Consider the following 26,454-nt stretch of genomic DNA (forward strand, 5'->3'; position numbering starts at 1 on the left):
TAGCACCGTATAGAGGGGTAATGCCATTGGACAGAGCACGGCAGGGATAGGGTTGCTCTTTTTAAGGAGGATTATTTGGCAATAGTGACTCTCCACGTTCAGAAAGACCTTTGGGAATGAAGATCACTTTAGCGGAATAATCCACAATAATCTACGTCAGTGCACTCGAGAACTGGCAAATGTGATCAACGATGATAGCTCCATCACTGTGCGACATTTACATGCAGTGGGAAACGTGCAAAAATCGGTTGTGTGGGTACCACATGCTTTTAGCCAAAATCACAAAAATCAGTGGGTGGTCATATGTGCATGACGAGAAATGGTATCATTGCGTTTACATAAGGAAAGGAAAGGAATTGTCGAACCCAAACAGATAAGCAGCTCTCCCTACAAACTGTTACGCGCATCCACAAAAGATAATGTTATGGTTGGGTTGTTTTGGGGGAGGAGACCAGACAGCGAGGTTATTATTCTCATCGGATTAGGGAAGGACGAGGAAGGAAATGACCGTGCCCTTTCAAAGGAACCATCCGGGCATTTGCCAGGAGCGATTTAGGGAAATCACGGAAAACCTAAATCAGGATGGCCGGACGCGCGATTGAACCGTCGTCCTCTCGAATGCGAGTCCAGTGTGTTAGCCACTGCGCCACCTCGCTCGGTGATAATGTTATGCATCTGGTGGGACACCGACTGTGTGGTGTACTACGAATTGCTGCCTCGAGGTGTAACCATCACTGCTGACATCAATCGTCAACATCTGAAACATCTTGACAGACAGAATGCAAGAACAACGACCAGGAAGATTGTGTGAAGTGACGCTGCTCCACGATAACGCCAACCCACATTCTGGTAGACTGACAAGAAACACTATACAGGAGCTTGATTGGGAAGTCATTTCACTCCCTCCTTATTCACCTGGTTTTGCACCCTCAGATTTTCACCTTCTCCGCTCTCTGTCGAACAGCCTTCATGTAACTTCCTTTCCGGATGAAAATGTGCTCCGATCATGGCTCTGCGAGTTCTTCGCCTCAAAACCACGTGATTTCTGCAGTCGCGGAATCGAAAAGTTACTCCAGCGTTAGCAGACTCTTCTAAATAGTGAACGAGAATATATTACTGACGACTAAAGTTTCTGTTACGCGCATCTGTTGTTTTTATTAAGCTTATGGGAAAATGCTGCGAACTTACGCACTAACCCAATAACTCCTCACTTCACTTCCGATAAAACTTACATAAACACTGTTCCGTATTATTTCGGGCGAATGGTCGGATGTCAGTAGCTTTCCGCCACGATATTTCGGCGCAGAGTCTTCTGCCCACCATGTGGTGTATTCTGGCGACAATACACTGAGGTCTAATGGTACTACTTGAAACCTCATCGGTTCATGCATGGTGTAACCAGTTGTCGAACCTGCTACAAGTTTCTGAGCTGCTGAAAACGCCCTCCGTTGTGAAAATTCGCCTCATCGATGTCAGATCGATCGTTTTCACGCTATGAAGTCGCCGGACGGCGCCGGCTAAGCACATCTTTTCTATGACGCAATCCAACTGAAAACCGGTGTCTTGGTTGATAATAGTGTTAGACAGTCGTATCTCTAATGACTAATTGATAATGGAATTCCAAAATATTTGATCAAATGAACATCTGCAAATGTTGAACAGTTTGCAGAATAAAAATCAGCTTCGCTTGGCAGTAATATCCTAATTTATTCCATGACCGGTTTTGAAGTTTAAAGATTCATCTTCAGGATCCCCAAAATAATAATGGGAACACAAATGAGTGGCAGTCAGACTAGTCAGTTACGGGCCGTCTCATAAAAGTCAAACACGTCAGGGCGTAGGACAAGCAACCACAGCGCCCACGTGGACAGCACGACACTTCCGTGTTTTCAACATCATCTGTGTGAAGAGCGTTTTATTTAAGTGAAAATTCTGTTGACTGTAAAAGTTACATACATCAACAAAGAAGTCACTTTTTAAAAACTCCATTTAGCGACAGGACTCCCAGTGAAGAAATTCAGATAAAAACGCAGGGTAGACCACTCCTGAAGCTGTATCTTCAGCAGCAAACAAAAAATCGATGCCCTAAGTTTAGTCTGGAAATTTACCGAAAGAGCAAATGGATTTGGGGTTTTGAAGAAAACAACGCTCTTTCTTCGGTGTTATTTCTCGGAGATATTCATTGCTGTAAGACCGGAACAATTAATATTGGGGGTACCTGGTCTAAAATGAAAGTATATGAAGTGTCAAAGCGAAACATGAAACATTTCTAGGAAAAGCCAACATTCAGCAGAAATTAGATTCGCGATATAGACGAACACTTGACTTGCACAGCTAACAAGCAGAAATGAAGATATATATATACAGAATTGAACTGTGAACTGTATTTAATTCTGTTGCGTTTTGGAACTAGCTCTCCTGGGCCACAACGAATCGAATGCCTCTCAAAATAAGGGGGTTTTCTTGAGCTACTTCAGTTTAGTGCGGTATTCGATAAAGATCTTCATCTCTGCATCAGTGTTCAAAGGTATTTCTGTGTATGTTCAGAACGAACTGCAGTGCATGTTGGAAGTGTACCATGAGGAAGTTCGAAATGAAATAAAACATGCCCATTCTATTGCAACAATCGCGGATTAAACCACAGATATTTCTTGGGAATTTCAGTTAATTATTGTTCTGCGATATATTTTGTTGAGGTAAAACTTGTTGAAAGATTTTGGAAAAATTTTAACCGACAAAGACAGAATGCTCATACAATAACAGAGAACATTCTGAAGGAAATTGAACCCTTAATTGGCTACTACCGTTCAAAACTAATATCTCAGAGTGGCAACGGTACAAACATTATGAGTGGCAGGTCGAATGGTGTACAGAAATTAACTCATCCACTCTTATGCAAGCCAGTTCAGCATTATTATGTCAATGGCAGCCTCTGTTAATAGCAAAGGCTACATCTTTTTGGATATATTTCCGGCATTTCACCTTTCTTTACAAATTCGCCACAGTGTTCGAAAGTAAAGCTTGCCCCGTGTGTCTTACATGAGATGGAATTACCACTCGCGAGTAGTAAAGAATATTTAGCAAAATAGGATAGAACTTATTACTGTCATAGATGGTTCATACAAACAAAGACTGCAAGATGAGGAATTCATTTTCTGGCTATCATTTACCTATTAAGGCATTCCCTCATGCGGACACACTTTGTAATCAGCTTCAGTAGAAGACAGCCGGCCGCTGTGGCCGAGGTGTTCTAGGTGCTTCAATCCGGAACCGCGCTGTTGCTACGGGCGCAGGTTCGAATCCTGCCTCGGGCGTGGGTGTGTGTGATGTCCTTAGGTAAGTTAGGTTTAAGTAGTTCTAAGTCTAGGGGACTGATGACCTCAGATGTTAAGTCCCATAGTGCTCAGAGTCATTTGAACCACTTCGGATAGCGAAACAGCAGTTCAAGCAAATCATGTTAATGGTTTTTATTACGATAAAGTAGATTGACGATACTTAACTCGTCGCCTTTAGAAAGATTGTCGCAAGCAATTGGCGACGTGCAAATAATCAATGTCCTTCAATGTACACATTTTCCAAGCAGAGACTGCTCCTGTCGTGATGATGTCCTAGTCAGCATTTTATTGACTGACATCGTCTCATAGCCGTCTCTGCTGTATCGTTCTTGATTTCGTTCCGGCGCTCGTCCTTACACCGGAACATTCCTCCGCCCCCCCCCCTCCCAAAAAAAAAAAAAAAAACGACCGGCCGTCGTCACGTAAGGAGCGCGACAAACACGGAGGAGGCAGGAGTGTGGGCGCAATTCCGGTCCGGAAGCTGTGGCTGCAGGGGACGTCAAGCTTCCGGTCGTACCCCGCTATCCGGCCTGCGCTCCGGCGTAAACGTCCCCCAGAAAATGATCAGAAGGGTATGTGTCCACCTCCTAATGCCATGAACCAGATGAAGAAGGCGGCGACTGCTGCGGTGTGGGCGGGTCCAGCTCCATCGGAAGCAGTGTGCGATTTGCAGGGGGGGATGGGGGGGATTTCCCCCCCTCTGCATCAGACCATCCCCTCCTCTGGCTTTAGTTTATGCATCCCAACCTAGGATGTTTATTTCCCATGCACTGGAGTAAAACTCATAATTTAAATTTGTGGAGCCGAACACTGAAAGTTTTTAATACAGTCTTACTATTAATACTATTAATATGTTTGCTTATTAATTCTGAAAAAGTGTTATGTAGTAGTTAAGCATTTCAAAACATTTAGAACTAAAGCACCATTCTCATGTTGTCATTGTTGCTTTCGTCTAAGGTGCGTCATCCGTTTACTTGCGAGCTTGCGAGGGAAGTAGTGTGGCAGTCATACCGCAGCAGTTGGGTGATCTGGGGACTGAAATTCCCACCCCGGGCCCTGACACAGGGTGGTGACCGGCCCGGTGCCTGTGCGAACATTCACCGTTAGGCCACCTTTTGGCAACGGTATGGCGCGGACTAACGCGACTGGGACGAAAGCACACATTACTAAATAACGCACCATCGTGTGCTTCTAGTTCCTAGGATACTGTTTCGTGGACCATCTTTAAATACTCTTCTCTTCCACCATCGTTTTCTTTTCCTTAGGTTTTCATTTCCGTTGTTAGCTGCATGTGCAAGTACCAAGTAGGCCGCCGCTGCGATACTTTATCATAATTTATACAGCAAGACTGACACACGTGTGGCACAAATTCTGTTGCTTTGGTATAAATTAAAGTGCGGCATGCAACATACGCCGCAAGATGTTGCTCTTTTGTAGCATGCTACAAGACGACGCGCGCCACATTTCCGTAGCATGCCACAATGTTGCAAGACGTCGCCCCAGCGTAAACGAGGCTTTAGAGCCAGGTCTGTATTGTATGGTGGATGCGATGTGTTGCGTACGAAACTAAAACCTGCAATCAGATCCAAACGTCGTGGAAAACCGTGGAGAGGTGTCATCCTGCAGCAAGATAACGCTCGCCCACATACTGCCAAACGGACAGCCGACGCAAAAAGAAGTTGAGATTCGAGGTGCTGGAACATCCACCATACAGTACAGACCTGGCTCCATGTGATTTTCACATGTTTGGACCCTTAACGGAAGATTTGAAAGTGATGAAGACGTCATTGCTGCGGTGCAAAATTGGTTACAGATGCAACCGAAAAACGTATTTTCTGATGAAATTAAAAAAAAAAACTCGTAAAACGTCGGGAAAACTACATTAAGTCCAGGGAGGCTACGTAGAATAATACCGCATGTTTCAGTTTTCTATCATCAGAATAAGTACAGCTTTTCACAAATGTGGCTTTACTTTTTGAATTCCCGTCGTATATGTTGTGACTTGGCAAGACAGCCAAGCCACTATGAGGTGAAGCCGAAAGGCACGCGTTAAAGCTCACGCAGGCTGGCGTGAGGTCTGGCAAATGACAAGGTCTTTATAGTAGCAAAAATAGCACGTAGCTTCTGGAATACTTAACTTTAATCCATAATTGGTGAACATCTGTCTGACGGTACATGCATCACAAGATAAATAGCAAATGATAATGGCTCCTTGCTAGGTCGTAGCAAATGACGTAGCTGAAGACTATGCTAACTATCGTCTCGTCAAATAAGAGCGTAATTTGTCAGTGAACCATCGCTAGCAAAGTCGGCTGTACAACTGGGACGAGTGCTAGGAAATGTCTCTAGACCTGCCGTGTGGCGGCGCTCGGTCTGCAATCACTGATAGTGGCGACACGGGGGTCTGACGTATACTAGCGGACCGCGGCCGATTTAAAGGCTACCACCTAGCAAGTGTGGTGTCTGGCGGTGACACCACAGTATACCTGTATGTAGATGATTTTGTAAATAAGCTTTACCTATAATGAACTTTTAAAGATATAATAAGGGATGGCTTTTCTGATAGTGCATACGCGTGCATAGTGAGTTTCGGCATTAATTTATAAATAACTGTTTAACCATGGGTAACGCCGCGGTCCAAGCTAGTAACATATGTAATTATACTAACCCCCTAAGACATCCCCCCCCCCCCCCCCCACTGGTAAAAGCACAAATCGCACCCTGATCAGAAGGACGAGTGGCGGCGGAGGGGGCGAACGCTCCGTCTCCATAGAGTCGTCCCGCGGCGTCGTGATGACACCCCCCGGCTGCTGTTGTGGCCGCGCTGTCCTCTGGTTCCGTGAATCTGGGGGAGGGGATACTGAAAGATCACCGTGTACATGACATAGGCAAAGTTGATTGTGATGTCGGCGCTGCATGCCATCTGGATGCACGCAAGCGCCAAGTCAACGGACGATATCGGCTCGCGCCCACCGTCTGCTGCCGCCAAAAACACTGTAAAAGACAATATCATGCGACGCCATGCGATAGTTGCGGCCTTCCTTTGGCGCCGGATGCTGAGGAGTGTGGGGCAGGTGAAGCAGTGTCCGATGGCGGCGGCCGTGAAGCATTTCCGACGGTGACGGTCCATCTCGTGGGTGTGAACGATAGGAGGCGAGAAACAGTTGCAAGGCTTCATCTCTGTTGTCTCCCGAGCGAAGTTTGGCCCTCTGCTGCTTGAAGGTTCTGACAAAACGTTCCGCTTCACCGTTCGACTGTGGATGGAACGGTGCACTAGTTAGATGCTGTATGCCATTGCGTTCACAGAATGTTTCAAATTCATTTGATGTGATCTGAGGGCCGTTGTCTGACCATATAACTTCAAGTAAACCTTCGAGGAAAAAAATAGAGGACAGCACCTGAATTGTGCTACGTGAAGTTGCCGAGTTCATTGGCACAACAAAAGGAAACTTGCTATAAGAGTCAACCACAATCAACCAACGAGCGTTCGAAAAAGGTCCCGCAAAGTCTGTGTGCAGACGTTGCCATGGTGATTGCGACTTAGGACAAGCAGAGAACTTTTGTGGTGGTTCAGATGGTTCAAATGGCTCTGAGCACTATGGGACTTAACATCTGGGGTCATCAGCCCCCTAGAACTTACAACCACTTAAGTCTAACTAACCTAAGGACATCACACACATCCATGCCCGAAGCAGGATTCGAACCTGCGACCGTAGCGGTCACGCTGTTCCAGACTGAAACGCCTAGAACCGCTCGGCCACTCCGGCCGGCTTTTGTGGTGTAGCGGACTAATTTTCCGCACATGCGTGACACAGTTTTGTCATCTGTTCTATTTGGGAATCCATACCCTGCCAAGTACAGTGTCGACGCGCTAACTTTTTGTAAAGGCTTAGGGATCAACGCACGTGACTGTCCACTGTTATTTTGAACAAGAATCACACCTTTCTATATAGCGACGCTATTCCGACGTGCAAAGTATCGGCGGACTACAGAGTTCTTGATGCTTTGCATGGAACGAGGGCAAGATGTACGAATGTATGTTAGCAAAATGTTCAAATCTGAATCAGCTTCCGTGGCCTGTGCAACTTTCCTATAGTTCAGCGGAAAAGATTAAAGCAGTTCAGAATCCTGAGCATCGATGTTACAAGATGCAGCAGAGGCGTCAAAGTCTGTATCAGGGCCAATGGGAAGACGCGAAAGCGTGTCCGCATTACCATGTTGAGCTGTCGGACGATACATAATCTAGTACTGGTACTGAGACAACAACAAATCCCATCTTTGCAATTTTTTGGTATTTCGTAGAGGAATCGGTTTCTTCAGATGAAACAAGGACTGCAAAGGCTTGTGATCCGTTACTAAGAAGAATTTTCTGCCATACAAAAAGTGGTGGAATTTGGTGACATCATACACAATAGCCACATCCTCTTTCTCTATTCGGGAATAGTTATACTGAGCTTTGGACAACATTTTTGATGCGAAAGCAGTAGGCCTGTGTTTATTACCAATTCTATGCGAAAGTACTGCACCGATTCCGTAAGAGGAAGCATCAACTTGCAATACAAGTGGTTTGTCAGGCTCAAAATAAGCTAACCATCGATCTGTCCGGACATAGGGACGTTCTTACGACGCAGGAGCTGCGATTTGTGCAGCATTCGGTATGAACGGATATAATAGTTCATTTTCCCTAAGGCTGACTGCAATTCTGTGACATTGCGAGGGACTGGCAAATCTCGTATGGCTAAATACTACTGAAGATGATGTACACCTTGACTGTTTATGACATGACCAAGATACTGTAATGAAGGTTTTAAAAAAATCACACGTGCCCAATCTACACTTTAGTCCTGCATCAGATAGCACAAGAAACAAAGCACGCGAATTAGCAATATGCTCTTCAGGTGTACGGCCTTCTATGACAATATCGTCCAAATAGTTTGAACAATTTGGCACTTGCGCAGTCAGCTGTTCCCAATACCATTGAAAAATGGCGGGTGCGGAAGCAATGCCAAAAGGCAAACACAAATATTAGAACGAGCCCAAATGAATATTCGCTACACACACTTTTTGAGAGTTTTCATCGAGCAGTATTTCAAGATACGCGTCGCGCAAATCAGTTTTTGAAAAATAGCGTCCAGCGCTTACTGTGTTCATGTGATCCTCTTGGCGTGGCAATAGATAAGTATCAATCACAGTTTGTGGATTGACTGCAGAGTCAAAGTCAACACAGAGGCGAATGCGACCTGAAGGTTTGGGGAGAAAAACCAGTGGACTTGCCCATTGACTAGCTTGTACGGGCGCAATAGCTCCACTATCTTGAAATTCTTTAAGTTTTGCAGTGACTTTGTTCTGTAATGCAATGGAACAGTTCTGGCCCGGCAAAATTTCGGCTGAGCATTGTCTTTCAGAGTAATATGTGCAACAAAATTGTTAGACTTGACTAAAACTTCGGAAAAGAGTTCCGGGAATTCTGTTAGCAAGCTAGCTACACTGAGTTTTGCATGTAATGGAGACACTGACAACACATTGTCCTGAATATTAAAACCAAACAAATCAAATGAATCAAGAACAAATATGTTCTTACAATCGCCTGATTGTAGCACCGTAAAAGTCACTGTTCATGTATGCGAGCGATACATGGCAGGCAAAGTACATTTTCCGAGGACGGGAATGTCTTGTCCATTATAAGCCGCCAGTTGTGTGCTAGTTTTAGACAGGCATGGGGAGCCTAACACTTCATATGAGTGACGATTTAGCAACATGACAGAGGCACCCGTGTCCAACTGAAATTTCCCCCGTTTCCCACAAAGAAGCAAATGAACAAAACGTTTGTTGGAGTGGTGGATCGCTGAAGAAACTGCCCACTTGCTAGTTTTGGTAACGCCTGTTGCAGACTTTGAATATAGAGCATTAATGACATGGGCCTTGTGACTACATTTTTGTGAGTGATCCGAATTCTTAAGTTGGTTCCGCCGGCGCTTCAGTCTGGAACTGCGGTGCTGCTACGGCATGCCTCGGGCATGGATGTGTGAGATGTCCTTAGGCTAGTTAGGTTTAAGTAGTTCTAATTCTAGGGGACTGATGACCTCAGATGTTAAGTCCCATAGTGCTTGGAGCCATTTTTATGTTAGTTCCATTACAATCATACTAATTGTACATTTTCTTTCTGGCCACAAGCGTAACACTGAGCTTGTCAGGAGGGGCGGTCTTGGCGTTTGTGCAGCGAATAACACGAAGGGCAAGACTTAATTGGGTTTGCCTGGGTAGCCGCTACTTTAGTGGGCTGCTTACGCACCGAGAAGCGTTGTTTACTCCGAGTGGCGAGTGCAAGCTGCCGCTGAATGGGCCAGTCGCAAAAAAGGGACTAAACCAGACAGATTGCTGGCTGCTCTAATGTATCGGCTGATCGGCTGACGGGGCAGGGGGTGGAATAGGTGGGATGGGCATTTTGGAAGAGACAAATACAAGATACAGACAAGACAATCAAGAAAAATAAGTAAAAAAGCAAAGAAAATTTCTGGAACTCCTGCCTGGAAACAATGATTAGCAAAAGACACTATTTAAGCAAGTACCCCTGCAAAGAAAGGACAAGAGAGAATTAAGGCGCCAGCAAAACAAAAACAAAAATCTATGGACGCGAGGCGCGAGGTTTGTTTGTGGCTCTAAGCACTATGGGACTTAACATCTGAGGCCATCAGTCCCCTAAAACTTAGAACTACTTAAACCTAACTAACCTAAGGACATCACACACATCCATGCCCGAGGCAGGATTCGAACCTGCGACCGTAACATCAGCGCGGTTCCTGACTGAAGCGTCTAGAACCGCTCGACCACAAAGGCCAGTGGTTTGTTTGTAAATCCTCGACGTCAATATGGTGTTCTGGCCACTCCTGTAATATAGGTTGCCTAGGATGCTGTTTTCTCGAATAGCTAAATAACAATTTAAGCAAATGACATTAATGGTTTTTATTACAGTAAAGTAGATTGACAACACTTATCTTGGCGTCTTTACAAAGATTGGTCGTAAGCAATTGCCGACATGCAAATAATCAATGTCCTTCAATGTATACAATTTCCAAACACGTAAATGATACTGTTCACAAGGCACAGCTCTTCTTCCAATGCGGCTCCTCTAGTGCGGCTCTTCTAGGGCGGCCGTGACTAGGTGGCGCGTCGCTTTTATTCTCTTCGTATAGAGGTCGCTCCTGTCGTGGTGACGTCCTAGTCAGCGTGTTATTGGGTGACGTCGTCTGACAGCCCCCTCTGCTGTATCGTTCTTGTTCTTCGTGCCGGCGCTCGTTTTTACGCCGGAATAAAAACACCCCTCCCCCCCCCCCTCCCCCCACATCGTATAATGTTGCAATGGGCGCTGTACCTACTGTTCTCCCCCTGAGGTGAGCTACCAGCTTTAGTTAACCCACAGCAGAATTCACATACATCAATTAAATTTAAGCGTATCTTAATATATTTTTGTCTGTAAACATTTTTTTGTACTGAGTGGGAAAACTACACCCTGTTAAGAATGTTTAAACGGTAGTTGTCGTTTTCCGTGTCGGTTGTTAGTTGCTATCATTGTAGGATACGATTGAGAAGGACTATTGCTGAAATACCGATATATCGATAATTTGCCAGAAATGTCGATACATATAGGCGATGTTTTATCCACCGATGTACTGATATCGGAATGGTAATATCGAGTGCCGTAATTTTTATTTGATATTTTTTTCGCAATTTTGATCAATATTTGAAGCTGTCCTTTTGAAATTGCAGTACCACTTTCTTCGAAAACAGTTGCTGAAACTGATGAACAAAAACCTAAATGACAAGATTGGTCTTTGCGGTGGTGGGGACGTGCGATTGAGAAATGAAGACGTAATAGGTGCTAGGCACTACCAAAAGAAACTAAAAAAAAAAAAAAATGTTCAAATGTGTGTGAAATCTTGTGGGACTTAACTACTAAGATCATCAGTCCCTAAGCTTACACATTGTTTTGTTGTTGTGGTCTTCAGTCCTGAGACTGGTTTGATGCAGCTCTCCATGCTACTCTATCCTGTGCAAGCTTTTTCATCTCCCAGTACCTACTGCAACCTACATCCTTCTGAATCTGCTTAGTGTATTCATCTCTTGGTCTCCCTCTACGATTTTTACCCTCCACACTGCCCTCCAATACTAAATTGGTGATCCCTTGATGCCTCAGAACATGTCCTACCAACCGATCCCTTCTTCTGGTCAAGTTGTGCCACAAACTTCTCTTCTCCCCAATCCTATTCAATACTTCCTCATTAGTTATGTGATCTACCCATCTAATCTTTAGCATTCTTCTGTAGCACCACATTTCGAAAGCTTCTATTCTCTTCTTGTCCAAACTATTTATCGTCCATGTTTCACTTCCATACATGGCTACACTCCATACGAATACTTTCAGAAATGACTTCCTGACAGTTAAATCTATACTCGATGTTATCAAATTTCTCTTCTTCAGAAACGCTTTCCTTGCCATTGCCAGCCTACATTGCCAGCTTACACATTACTTAACCTAAATTACCCTAAGGACGAACACACACACCCACGCACGAGGGAAGACTTGAACCTCCGCTGGGACCAGCCGCACAGTCCATAACTGCAGCGTCTTAGACCGCTCACAGAAACTACAACGTTTAACTTCACCGCGCAATTTTGACATTACAGCTGCTAGGTCACTGGCTTTTGCAGAAATGAAAAAAAGGAAGTCGACATGAAGTGGTGCAGACAAATCCGGTATGTGACGAAACCGAAAGACGGACCCATCGGACACCTTTTATTGTACCACTTACCTGCAGTTACGATTGTTATCATAGTGGTTATTGCCAAGCGTGAACGTGCATCGTTTTCCTTTCAATTCTTGCTGTGAGGCGGATAAGTAGTCTGCTAGCTTGTTGATGTACAAAATATGTAATAATACATCGATACTTAAATATACAGCTCTAAAATTGGCAGCATATTTACAATGTGCAGCCGATATTTCTTCTGGCTGGTACGTCGATATTTGTTCCGTCGCTTATCGATTTAACGATACCTTTTCCGATGTATCAAAGGCCAAAAATGATATCTTTTTAAATATGGATATAACGGATTCTCGGTATTTTTTAAAATATCAACAGTCCTATTGAGAAGCACAGGCTGCACAATTTCGTGATTTGGACGACTGGTCGAGAGAATTAAAACGTTTCTACGAAACAGTATGAAGGAAGAACGACTGAGTGCCTTAGGAATGCCGTCCTCTGAAAAGTCATTCGTGTGTGAAGTGAAAATTTCAGTTCAAGAGTGATGGGTTTATTGGGCAACAATAAGGAGTGACGAATGCATTTCCAACATCATTCCTACTATATTGAAGCTGTCTTCAAAAAATTATGGAGTTGCCGCTTTCGGGAGTCTTAAATGTCGGTAATTTGAATACATTTGCTTCGCAAAGTTGAGCTTGCAAGTTCGAATAATTAATGGACGGCCGGTCGGTGTGGCCGAGCGGTTCTAGGCGCTTCAGTCTGGAACCGCGCGACCGCTACGGTCGCAGGTACGAATCCTGCCTCGGTCATGGATGTGTGTGATGTCCTTAGGTATAGCTAGGTTGAAGTAGTTCTAAGTATTAGGGGACTGATGACCTCAGATGTTAAGTCGCATAGTGCTCAGAGCCATTTGAACCATTAATGGACGCCCTATTATTTCTCATATCAATGGCACTCATTTTGTATCGGGTATTATACTGGCAGTCGGTCACGATCGTAAACAAACGAGGACTTTGGTAGTCGAGGGGAGAAGACTGGTGCCGGGGGCGATAAGCCACGCCTCCCTCTCACAGGGCTGGCAATCTGCCTCAGCGTTGTGTCCTCCTGCAAAGGCAGAACTGGCGTAACGGTCATATGGTTCGCTGATCTCATCTGTAGTTGTGATTGACCAAGACTGGTCTCTGCACTCATTTGAAATAAGAACAGGAAACAACGAACGGGCACAACAAAAAGAAAAGCGGTGTACACAAAGCATTCGCTAACGGTTACGGCGCAATTGTTTGCTGAGGTTGGCAGTCTCGTAAAGTAGTAGCTGTACGCAACCTTTCATCAGAACACTCCCCACTTAAGACTCTCACATAAAAGTGTCCACCATAATCGTATGAGTAGTGAAGAATAACGCGGTCGATATGCGCGCATGAATTTCCTTGTCCGAGAGGAATTTTAGGAATTGCTGTTGCGTCTTATTTCTCATGCAGACACGAGGGAAAGATAGTTAAAGCAAACTCTCTCTCTCTCTCTCTCTCTCTCTCTCTCTGTATCCTTCGCGAAATAATTGAAATAAAACAAAGCTTCCTGTCATATTCTCAAGCAATATATGAAAATCCTAATGTGCCTCATAGAGCGCTGTTGTAATAGGTGTTTATTTCTGTTTTCCTATACATTTTATTTGAAACACTATATTACGAAAAATATGAGTTATTGACAAATTTTTCTAATACTTTTGATGCTACCGAACGGGCTTTTATTTTTTTTTTTTCCACGACCAACGTATTGCCTACGTGGCTGTCATACTCTAGAACTATTTGGAACAGCGGGTGAGACATATCCACGCAATCTGATAGTTCTACAGGATCTACTCGTCAGTGAATAGCTTCAGTTGGATGTCGCACCACTGAAGATTCTCTTCCTCGCGGAACTGAGGCCATTATAGCGGTTAAAGGCGATGTTCCTCGATGTTAGCGTGATCCCTGCTGGAGGTGAATCATTTTTTTCTCCTTTGCGCATGCAAGCTCCCTGTGTAGTTTTGAAAACGGTTTATCTACAAAAGTAAGTTCGTATTATGACCCGAATTTAAATGTCTTTTCATATGCCAAGTTGAGACCCACTAATTTATCAAGAAGGCAATCCTAATAAGATATTTAGAGAATATGGCTTACAGCAAGAGAGACTTACTTCGGGCAGTATAAGATAGCGTGGAAAGTAAGTAGTTAACTGATTTTCTTGAGCATGATTACTTGTAGGAAACATCTAAATTTATCTGGAAAACGTCCAAAAGCAGCGCTTGTAGAGCCATTGAGTGCAGCAGGCATGATGTAGCTACAAATTTAGCGTAGCTTACAAATACATGAAGTAAAACTATCGCACTTGATAGGATAAACAACTGCAACACTTTCAGCTACGTTGAACTCCGTCATTTACCTACTTCTCTAAAAGACGTTAATGTAATAATCGTGCATAATGTTTACCATCATTGGTGCAAAATTTGAGATTAATTGTAAAATGATATATAAGGATGTTATCGTAAGGAAATCAAACTGCGTTACAAATTTTATAACGGTATATAATTACTTCCAAAATGTAGTTACGCCACGATGTCACATATAACATTAGTACTTACAACATGTGGCACAAAAAGCTTCTACGTGTTGATGCGTCGCACATAATCTTCTGTTTGGTTTTAGTTTACCTTTATAATCTTTAAGGAAGGACAAAATATTGTGAGATGGGTAACTAACTAATTAGTAAACAGCCGCGCGGCTTCCCCCGTCGGACGTTCGAGTCCAACCTCGGTCATGGGTGTAGCTGTTATCCTTAGCGTTAGTTTATGTTAGATTAAATACCGTGCAAGCTTAGAGACCGATGACCTCAGCAGTTTGGTCCAAGAGAATCTTACCACAGATTTCCAATTAAACATAAGGCCGGTCCTCACATGAACAACGACCGACAGCATCATTGTTCGGAGACGAATTACCGAATCCTTTGTAACATGTCTTGCATCGAATGCGTGCAAGATACATCAAAAAGATCGGCCTTTGAGCACAGGGTCGCTGATTGCTATGAACAAGTACAAATTAATGACTGAACGCAATACACATTCGGTCATTGCTTCTCTTCACAATGATCTGCCGAATCCGCTGGATCCTGTTTGTAACAATTCAGCATGTCAGCTCGCTACGACAGGTTACGAAAGAAATCCAAGAGACACAAATCTCGCGCTCTTTTGCAAAAGCAACGAAAAGTTTATACCTTCTCTATTTCAATATCGATGATCATCGATAAATCTCCACTATTCTTTCTCCAAAATTAACACCTTAATGTGAGAATTAGAAACAAGAGAAAATTTGAATATTAGGAGGAACATCGGGAAACGGTGATTGTCCATCAGTGTGACGAATTATTGCAAATATACTGATCTTCCACACAAACAGATAGCATCTTAGCATACCGTAGCACATAGCGACACGTGCCAGCACACCGATCAGATTACTGGCGTCCATATTACTCACATCGCTTTTGTGTTTCAGTCACACTGCTCACGGGACGTTACAAAGCGCCCATCATTCTCACTCGTTAGTGGAACCGGAACTCGAAAATTTCTTCCGTCCAAGTTTACAGAACGCCGCAAAAATGCTCATGTTTGTAGAAATCAATAGCTAGGTACAGGTGTGAACCTTTATACTGAATCTGCGAGTTTATAATACTCAAAATACACGCTGGTGTACGGAGTACGTCAACATTTTCTTTCTGAATAAACACTTTACTGTCAATCCAAACTCAAAGCAACAGTGTTGTTGTGGTCTTCAGTCCAGAGAGTGGTTTGATGCTGCTCTCCACGCTAATCTATCCTGTGCAAGCTTCTTCATCTCCCAGTACCTACTGCAACCTACATCCTTCTGACTCTGCTTATTGTATTCATCTCTTGGTCTCCCTCTACGACTTTTACCCTCCACACTTCCCTCCATTACTAAATTGGTGATTCCTTGATGCCTCAGAACGTGTCCTATCAACCGATCCCTTCCAATAGTCAAGTTGTGCGACGAATTCCTGTTCACCCCAGTTGTATTCAGTACCTCCTCCTTAGTTACGTGATCTAACCATCTAATCTTCAACATTCTTCTGTAGCACCAAGTTTCGAAAGTTTCTATTCTCTTCTTGTCTAAATTATTTATCGTCCATGTTTCACTTCCATGCATGGCTACACTTCATACAAATACTTTCAGAAAAGACTTCCTAACACTTAAATCTATGCTCGATATTAACAAATTTCTCTGCTTCAGCAACACCTTCCTTGCGATTGCCAGTCTACATTTTATATTCTCCGTACTTCGACAGTCAGCACTTATTTTGCTTCCAAAATAGCAAAACACATTTACTACTTTCAGTGTCCCGTTTCCTAATCTAATTCCCTCAACATCACCTGGTTTAATTTGACATTATCCTCGTTTTCTGCATGTTCATCTTACATCCTCCTTTAAAGAAACTGTCCATTCCGTTCAGCTGCTCTTCCAGGTCCTTTGCTGCCTCTGACAGAATTACAATGTCGTAGTCAAACTACAAAGTTTTTATTTCTTCTCCATGGATTTTAATTCCTACTCAGAATTTTTCTGTTGTTTCCTTTACTGCTTGCTCGGTATACAGACTGAATTACATAGGAGATAGGCTACAACCCTGTCTCACTCCGTTCCCTACCAATTCTCCCCTTTCGTGAACCTCGACTCCTACAGCTGCCATCTTGTTTCTGTACAAATTGTAAATAGCCTTTCTATCCCATCATTTTGCCCCTGTCGCCTCCAGAATTTGAAAGAGAGTATTCCAGCCAACCTTGTCATAAGCTTACCCTGCTAGAGATGTAGGTTTACCTTTCCTTAACCTATCTTCTAAGATAAGTCTTAGGGTCAGTATTGCCTCGCGTGCTATAACATTTCTACGGAATCCGAACTGACCTTCCCCGAGGCCGGCTTCTACCAGTTTTTTCATTCGTTTGTAAGGAATTCGTGTTAGTATGTTTCAACCGTGACTTATTAAATTGTTAGTTCGGTAATTTTCACACCTGTCAGCACCTGTTTTCTTTGGGATTGGATGTCTGAGGGTAAAAAGCAACATACAGTACCATGGAAAACACTCTGTCGAGAACTTTCCTAACTCAGCACATGCTCAAAATGTCTACCATTTTGATTCCTAATCTTCTACACGCGAATACTGATTTTAGAGATAACCCTACGCCACACGTCTTCCGTGATTTCACAGGAAGCTTGAGGGATAAGGCGTCTGAGCTGCAGTAAATCACGTGGATGTTTCTCGAAAATTGTTACCTTTAGGTACCCCCAAATAAGGAAGCTACATAGGCTGAGGTCCGGACTATAGAAGGGGGGGGGGGAGGGGGGCAGGTGGGGACCAAAGCTGCCCGTCATTCAAACGATCCGGAAATCTGAGTGAAATGATCCGCTTTACGAAACTCTCGTGTAAGAAATCCCACACAGTCTTTGCAGTTTGTGGCCTTGCTGCATCCTGTAAAAACCACTGCGTGTTGAAGGACAACGCAGTAGCAAGAAGCTGTGGAATGAACTCATTGCAGACCATGTTCAATTAACAAGCACTGTGTGGTGGTGTGGTGTCACCGCCAGACACCACACTTGCTAGGTGGTAGCCTTTAAATCGGCCGCGGTCCGTTAGTATACGTCGGACCCGCGTGTCGCCACTATCAGTGATTGCAGACCGATCGCCACCACACGGCAGGTCTAGAGAGACTTCCTAGCACTCGCCCCAGTTGCACAGCCGACTTTGCTAGCGATGGTTCACTGACAAAATACGCTCTCATTTGCCGAGACGATAGTTAGCATAGCCTTCAGCTACGTCATTTGCTACGACCTAGCAACGCGCCATTACCAGTTACTATTGATGCTGTAAAACATGTACTGTCAAGAGCGATGTTCACCAATTATGGATTAAAGTTATTCCAGCAGCTACGCACGTTTTTTGTTAGTCTCATTTCCTTGACCTGTTCCAGACCTCACGCCAGCCTGCGTGAGCTAAAACGCGTGCCTTTCGGCTTCCTCTCATAGTGGGTTGGCTCTCTTGCCAATCCACAACACACTGTCCACATTTTCTTCAAAAAAAAAAAAAAAAGGGTCCAGTTAGTCCGTGAGTAATTCTCGGAGCGTAACGTTGTCCTTTATGAAGCAGTTGTGGATTTTCAGCAGCCAAAAAGCGTACAGTTTTACGTCAAATGGAAATACGCCTGATCTGAAAACCAAACGCTGTTGAGAGTTTGTTCCCTTTCCTCTGCCCAGCTTGCAAGCAGTTGTCTCTGCTGCTTGTGTTCTACAGTGAATTTATAGGCGGAGGTCATCCAGTACAGGTGCATGCAGAGGACTTATTTAAGGGAAGGGGGGAGAGAAAGAAGAGGGATTACTGATGTCAACTACGGGACATCACGCGCGGAATCAGCAGCGGGGACTGAAACTGGGTCCCGATCGAGATTCGAACCCGGGATCTCATGCATACTAGCAAGTGCGTTAACCACTGCGACGTGCCGGACACAGTGTTGTCGCAACTGCGCGGACTACCTCGGCACGTCTCACGTCCGACCCACACTGACACCGAGCGCCACTCATCGGCGGCCCCTGTCCATTTCCTCCACGCTCTCTTCTCTGAGATTGTCGTAGGAGGTCGGACGTACTCGTGCATCCGCACTGAAGAAGGTGGACCCGTTGCCCGTCTAGGCGAATCAACTATATGAACGGGTGGTTTCTGTTCTTTCGGATACGTCCGAAAGAATAAACACCACGCATTCATATAAAAAGTAACATATCTGCCGATCGCTGCTGCGTTGGTTGTCGTCGATTGCCGGCCATGTTGTAAATACTAGTCTCGTAGCGACGGAATAACGCGTCGTTTGGTAACTCAACTGTTTCTGCAAGCTTCGCTGCTACTGCTGTTGACATGCTCAGCGGGATATGTAGTGCGACTCACATGTTAGTAGGAAACGAATGGTGACACTTTCCTGAGCCACCCTGTAGTTTAGTGAAAGCTGGAAGTGAAACGGACAATTTTCATGCTTAGTAACAGTAGCATTCGAGGTGTGATCAAAAAGTAATGGGAATCTTTGTTTTTCTTAAATAATCTTTATTTATTTGTTAACATCAACTTTGTCCCCTACAAAATAATCCCTCTCGGATATAATACACATGTGCCAGCACTTTTCCCATCGTGAAAGCGCTTCTGCAGGTAACTTTTCGTTATGGTGGTCAGCTCCTTCAGCGATTCCGCATTTATTTCATCAGCAGTGGCGAAGAGACGTCCTTTTATAGTTCTCTTCAGTCGCATGGGGCCATGTCCGGCAAGTACGGTGGCTGAGGCAATATAATGGTTTTGTTTCTTCGCCAACAAATCACGAATAAGCACTGAGGTGTGAGTGGGAGCATTATCGCGACGCAATTTTCACGAGTGGTTTTGCCACAATTCTGGTAGTTTTCTCTGGGGTGCTTAACCCAAACGGTGCACAACATCCAGGTAGTATTCCTTATTGCCCGTAAAAGGCAAGGCTGGAACTCGTGATGCACTATCCCATCGTAATCGAAGAAAACAGTGGAAAGAATCTCCACGTGTGATCCAACTTCTCGAATTTTTTTTCCGGTCTTGGCTTTAGAGGCAGTTTCCATTTCGTCGATTGGGCTTCGGATTCGACGTCATATTCGTATACCCTTGTTTCGGCACCTCATATAACCTCCTTCAGAAGTTGTGAATTGTTGTCGACATCGTTCAGCAATTGCTAAGCAATGTGTACGAGACGTCGTTTTTGGTCGAAATTCAACAGATCTCGAACAAAATCCGCTGCTACATGTTTCTTGCCCAAAAACCCGAAAAAAATGCTTGGCATGAGCGGAAGGATATTCCGACATAATCAGCAACCTCTCTTCTGGTGATTCGGTGATTTTCCAGAACAACTTTCCATACTTCTTCCACATTGTCGCCGGGTGGGATTAGCCGAGCGGTTTAACGCGCTGCAGTCATGGACTGTGCGGCTGGTCCCGTCGGAGGTTCGAGTCCTTCCTCGGGCATGGATGTGTGTGTTTGTCCTTAGGATAACTTAGGTTAAGTAGTGTGTAAGCTTAGGGACTGATGACCTTAGCAGTTAAGTCCCGTAAGATTTCACATGCATTTGAACATTTTCCACATTGTCGTCAGTAATCGATCTGCTAGGGCGACTCTCTTTGAAACGTTTATACCACTCGTAGATTCTTGTCTTACTGATAATAGATTCCCCAAAAGCCACAGTCAAAATTTCGAATACGGTGCTGCACTGTATTCCGTTTTTCAAGCAAAGTTTAATGCAAATCATTGGATCTATGTTTTTTTGATAGTAAAAATTCATCGAGCTCTCGAAAACACGTGTAGCCTCGTCGACTATCGACCATAAGCTAACAAGGACAGGTCCCGTGGTGCGATCGACTTTTTAAGACTATCTATACGGTGATATAGGTTAAGACCCACACACATAGCAAATGGTTCAGTTGGCTCTAAGCACTATAGGACTTAACATCTGAGGTCATCAGTCCCCTAGACTTTGAACTACTTAAACCTAACTAACCTATGGACATCACACACACCCATGCCCGAGGCAGGATTCGAACCTGCGACCGTAGCAACAGCGCGGTACGGGACTGAAGAGCCCAGAACCGCTCGGTCACAGCAGCCGGCCCACGCATTGCAGCCATTTACCTGGTGGGCCCTCCTTTACGAGTAAGTGACGAAAAAAAATTGGGAGTTTTGTGTGACCCTCATCAGGGTTAGAAAAGTTGCATTAAACAGTTTGTTTGCGTGGTGTGATGGATAGGATAAAGACTTTTCGTGCAGGAAATAGTGGGTTCGAATCACGTTAGATGCAGTATGTCTTTTTTATTTTTCAGTCTTTATCGAGATGACTATGATCATCAATTTTAATCAGTTAATTGATTTAAATGTAATTTTTAAATTCGAGTCCTCTGTCACATATTTTCAATCACATTGTCTACTTCATCATTTGCTCTCTATTTTTCTTCCTATCATTCTTATTTTAATCGGAATTTTTGTGTATGGATTTGATTAAAAATGGTTCAAATGGCTCTGAGCACTACGGGACTTAACTTGTAAGGTCATCAGTCCCCTAGAACTTAGTACTAATGAAACCTAACTAACCTAAGGACATCACAGACATCCACGCCCGAGGCAGGATTCGAACCTGCGACCGTAGTGGTCGCGCGGTTCCAGACTGTAGCGCCTAGAACCGCTCGGCCACTCCGGCCGGCATGGATTTGATTACATTTACCTATGATAATATTCAGTTATTTTAAAATTCCGATCTATGAGTTTTAAAAATAAAAGACGAAATAATCTATTTATATTTGTGCGGTGGAATGTAAAATGTATTTTTGTTACGAGACGTACTGTTTCTTTGGACAGTAATGGTCATACAAACATTTAAAACATAGCCCAAATACCTAATGCAGTATGGACAAAATAACGCAGACGAAAATTTGAATGAAAGACGGTTTTATTTTAAGTGCGACAGAATTAAGAAAAATGAGAAACAGATATTTTCACCAACTGCGACATGGTCGCGTATGCAAACAGTGATCCGATACTGTCAAATGTTTTTTTATTCCAGTCTTTGATCACGATATGAATTCTTTAGACGGTGACCGGTTTCGGTCCGTAATGACCATCCTCAGATCTTTTTTACACCACGTCCTAAAGTGATAACGCCATAATGGCATCGTCAAAACATTATAATCAGCATGGCATCGTCATATAGATCTAAAATAAGTCCTATTCTACACCTTATTTTAGATCTATATGCCGATGTCATGCTTATTACATTTATATGTTTTGACGATGCCATTATGGCCTTATAACTTTAGAACTTGGTGTAAAAAAGATCTGAGGATGGTCATTACGGACCGAAACCGGTCACCGTCTAAAGAATTCATATCGTGATCAAAGACTGGAATAAAAAAACATTTAAGAAATATATATAATGAACTCAATAATGTGGACAAAAAAAACAAGGAATGATAGGAAGAAAAACGAGAGCAAATGAAGATGTTGATATTACGATTAAAATTATGTGACAAAGGAACATAATTTAAAAATTGCATTTAAATCAGTTAACCGAATAAAGATGATGATCAAAGTCATTTCGATAAAGATTTAAAGATTTAAAAAAATGTCTTTATACATCTGACAGGATTCGAACTCATAACCTCCTGCAGGCAAAGCAGTTATCCTATTCACTCTATCACGCAACCAGACTATGTAGTCCCCCTTTTTAACGCTGTTGAATCACATGAAGTTGCGAATTTTTTTCTTCTTTCCTCAATTACTCGCCTATGACGGTCAAAAAGTTGATCGCAGCGTTGCGGACCTCGTCTTGTAAATGTTCAAAACAGCTGGAAACGCAAGAAGATATATCAGAAACATGTGTACCAACAAGATAAAAAAATAGAAAATCGAATGTATAAATCCAGCGAAATTAAAAAAAAAATTCCGTCACCTTTTACCATACCTCGTACGTTAGCACATTACAGCCATTTTAGTCTGCCGTTAACGTGCTGGAGCTATAGAACTGGGAGAGCAGCTGAACAGGAGCCTGTGTGGTGTGTTGTTTAGCGCGTCGGACCGCGAGTGGGTGCTGTACCGGCTGCTGCCCGGCCTGGAGCGAGCCCCGGAGCGCTTCCGGCTGTGCCTGCACGAGCGCGACTTCGCGCCCGGCACCTTCATCACCATCAACATCGTCTCCTCCATGCAGGCCTCGCGCCGCATGATCGTCGTCCTCAGCGAGGCCTTCGTCTCCAGCCAGGTTAGTCGCCTCTCCTCTCCACAGCCAGCGTTAGGCTAAAGCAGTTGTTCCCAACCTTTCTTAGACCATTACACCTGAGTGCAATCAGAAATTAGCTAGTGCCGCCACCACACGACCGCCCCCCCCCCCCCCCATAGTCATATGTTGCAGCCCCCACCTCCCTCTCCACTTAAGTACCTAACTAAGCTGTAGAATAAAACACTTTTCTTGGAACACTTTTATTTTTAAAATGTTGAAAGACGGATGATATTTACTTTGTGTATGTATGTGTGTGTGTGAGAGAGAGAGAGAATCAGTGACGAAGGAATTCGTATAGCATAGCAACTAAGTACTACCCGCAACTGTTCAACTGTTTTTCAGAAAAGAAAGCCAACTATCCACTGCTAGGGTAGACACTTTTTACAAACCACGCTCACGCTGCATTACTCCTCTCCACTGCGGCACTTGCTCGACCTGCACACCGTAACCCCATTTAAAATCAAACAAATTCAGATGCGTGCTTCTTACTTCTTGTTGTTGTGTTCAGTACTGTTCGTAAATCACCTCATTGCCGCAGTCCTTACTTCTGAACTTCGAAGAACTGGACGCCTACAGGTTGTTAATACTTCGCGTCTAACCGCTCTAATAATAATGTAATAACTGTATGCAGTACTATAGTAACTTTCATCTGGTTACTACTGTGTCGTGCTGTCAGTTAATTCATTTACCTGTTTCGAAGCAAGTATTGTAGCAATTTCTTGGCCTAAGCAGGTACTATCTACAACTCAGAGAAGACATTTTCTTCAGATATTTAGCATTTGTTACGTGTATACCTCACTTTTATTATCAGTGATGTTCGGGACAAAGAACATGGGTGCAGTGGATGGAATACGTTAGGAACCTGTAACCTACATCACACTAATTCTACTAACTGAGAAAAATTAATTATTGATAACTTGTATAATCAATATCAGAGTCTTACAAAATTGCCATAATAGTAATGATCTTTTCAAAAAAGTTTAGTTTCGTGACTGAAACAGAATCGAATCGTTTAGTTTTTACCTCTTAGAAAATTTCATTTTACCCCAGAAAGGTATAATTACCCCCAGGTTTCGAGCCACTGGGCTAAAGTCTCATAAATCGTACCACATTGAGCATTTTTGTGATTTTACTGACATATCACATTAATTAGCTAAATGTGCTACTAATCGACATGCATGCGACAGCGTGCTTACCAATAAGTCCCAAATCGCCGAGCACAAAAACGAAATTTTCCGGTGCTCATACCTCGAGTGCTGTTGTTGATAGCCGGCCGGAGTGGCCGTGCGGTTCTAGGCGCTACAGTCTGGAACCGAGCGACCGTTACGGTCGCAGGTTCAAATCCTACCTAGGGCATGGAAGTGTGTGATGTCCTTAGGTAAGTTAGGTTTGATTATTTATAAGTTCTAGGCGACTGATGACCTCAGAAGTTAAGTCGCATAGTGCTCAAAGCCATTTGAACCATTTGAACCTGCTGAGGAAATAGCAAATAGAAACATTTTCTGTCAGTGAGTTCGACGATTAATGTGCACTTGCAGACTGGAGGTAAGCTATGGTCAGTATGTTCGCCATCGCTTTGTGGCTGGACACAAAAAATAGTTTCCAAGCTCTTGTAAACGGCACAAAAGATTAGATTATAACTTAACTTATCAGCCGCCCCACAATTTGGTACCCCGTTTTCAGTCATTCTTTTAAACAGGAGTATATTCGCCTTTTTCGTGCTTGAATAGGAGCATTTGTCCATTGGTAACGTGAAGCTCGTATTCCCGGTCACATTCGAGGACTGATCAACAAAGACAGAGACTGATTTTGTTTTTCGCAAATGTTTATTACTCCATTTCAATGTTTACCTGGACTTTTTCAAATTATTCCCCTCCTGCTTGAATGCACCTTTTATAGCGTCTCTGCTAGTCCTCGAACACATCGTGCAGACCATTCTTGGCAGGTCCTTAAGAATCACTTCACGTTCCTTGAGCACTGCTTCAAGCTCTCAAACTGAATTTCTCTAAGCTTTTTCTTTATTCAAGAAAATAAAAAAAAAATCACAAGATTCAAGATCGGGGCCAATACGGTGAGCGCAGTCGACAGGTAATGTTGAACTGAGCCAGAAACTGCATTATTTGATTTGCGACATGAGGTCGCGCATTGTCATAATGAAGTCGCCAACCAGTCCGAGAGAGTTCTGGTGGTTTCCGTAGAACGTGCTTCATCAGTTTAGTCAGTGCTTACGTGTAGCATAGCGTTGACGAACCTAGGGTTTTCCACACTGTGTTCTCGTTTTCATTCGGGGTCATAAACATTCAGCCATAAATGACCTCTTGTATGGGAGTAAAACGGAAGTGGTAGTCAACGGGTACAAACACCGATGACCCATAGATGATCAATATAATCGTAAAGACACCGCCATATGAAATTCTCAACACTTCACTGAGGTTACATAATGTTACCTGCCGATCCTTACGGACAATCACAGTAGCGGTGCTGATGTTGACTTCAGTTACAGCAGAAGCCGAAACACCAGGCCCAGCTTGTTTAACACACACAAATCGACCTTCTTTGAAGTCCTTGAACCACCTAAACACTGTTGCACCAGACTGTGCACCTTCACCGCACGGTTGCTACAGATTTTCGTGCGTTTCAGTGGATGTGTGGTTTAAACGAGCTCGGAATTTTATTGCGGTCCCATCGGCTTAGGGAAAGAGTGGTAAGGAAATTGGCTGTGCCCTTTCAAAGGAACTATCCCGGTATTTGCCGGAAGCGATTTAGGGAAATCACGGAAAACCTAAATCAGGATGGCCTGACGTGGCTTTGAACCGTTATCCTCCCGAATGCGAGTCCAGTGTGCTAACCACTGCGCCACCTCGCTCGGTGGTCGTATATGTGTTTATTGCATCGCTTGAGTATGTCGTGAGTAATTACGTTTTAAAATGGAAGCAGAAACCGAATCAGGTCGGATTATACGTAGTGACCAACGTTCCTACATCAAAATCGAATCCATATGTGGAAAAATTCCAAAGGAAATCTACAACGCTTTCAGAGGCACGTGTGAGAAAAGTGCAGTGGGTCGCAGCACAGTTTATCACGGTAGTCTGCTCGTTTCTGTTGAAGGTCGGGTAACCGGCACCGAAGACAATCCAAGAAATGGAACCCCGTCGTCTGCAACAGACTACGCCTCTCATGTTACTGTTAATGACATTTTGAGAGAGAATCGACGAAAAACATGTGAGAAAACTGCTTGTGAGGCCAGAATGTCTGTCACTTCAGTTTACAGAATCGTAACTGTAAAGGTAAAGATGAGAAAAGTTGCTCTCAGATGGGTTCCATATGATATGAGCGAAGAGCAGAAAGCAGGTCTCAAACGAATCGCAGAAGTATTGCTTCAACGTTGTCGAACAGAAGGAGAACACTTTTTGAAAAAGATTTTTGCACTCGATGAAAACTGCATACGAGATTTTGAGCTGCAACTGAAGTCTCAATCGTTACAAAGTAAAAGTTCCGATTT

General features: G+C 43.7%; 1 protein-coding gene across 1 annotated transcript in view; it reads left to right on the forward strand.

Annotated features, from left to right (window-relative positions):
• LOC124605949 (toll-like receptor 2) overlaps positions 1-26,454 on the forward strand; it is a 345,947-nt gene that overhangs the window by 284,956 nt on the left and 34,537 nt on the right. Inside the window, exon 10 of the mRNA XM_047137910.1 lies at positions 22,745-22,934. Within this exon, the coding sequence (XP_046993866.1) occupies positions 22,745-22,934 (190 nt within the window). The remainder of the gene's footprint in view (positions 1-22,744; positions 22,935-26,454) is intronic.

The sequence above is a fragment of the Schistocerca americana genome, chromosome 3, assembly GCF_021461395.2.
Source record: "Schistocerca americana isolate TAMUIC-IGC-003095 chromosome 3, iqSchAmer2.1, whole genome shotgun sequence".
NCBI lineage: Eukaryota > Metazoa > Arthropoda > Insecta > Orthoptera > Acrididae > Schistocerca > Schistocerca americana.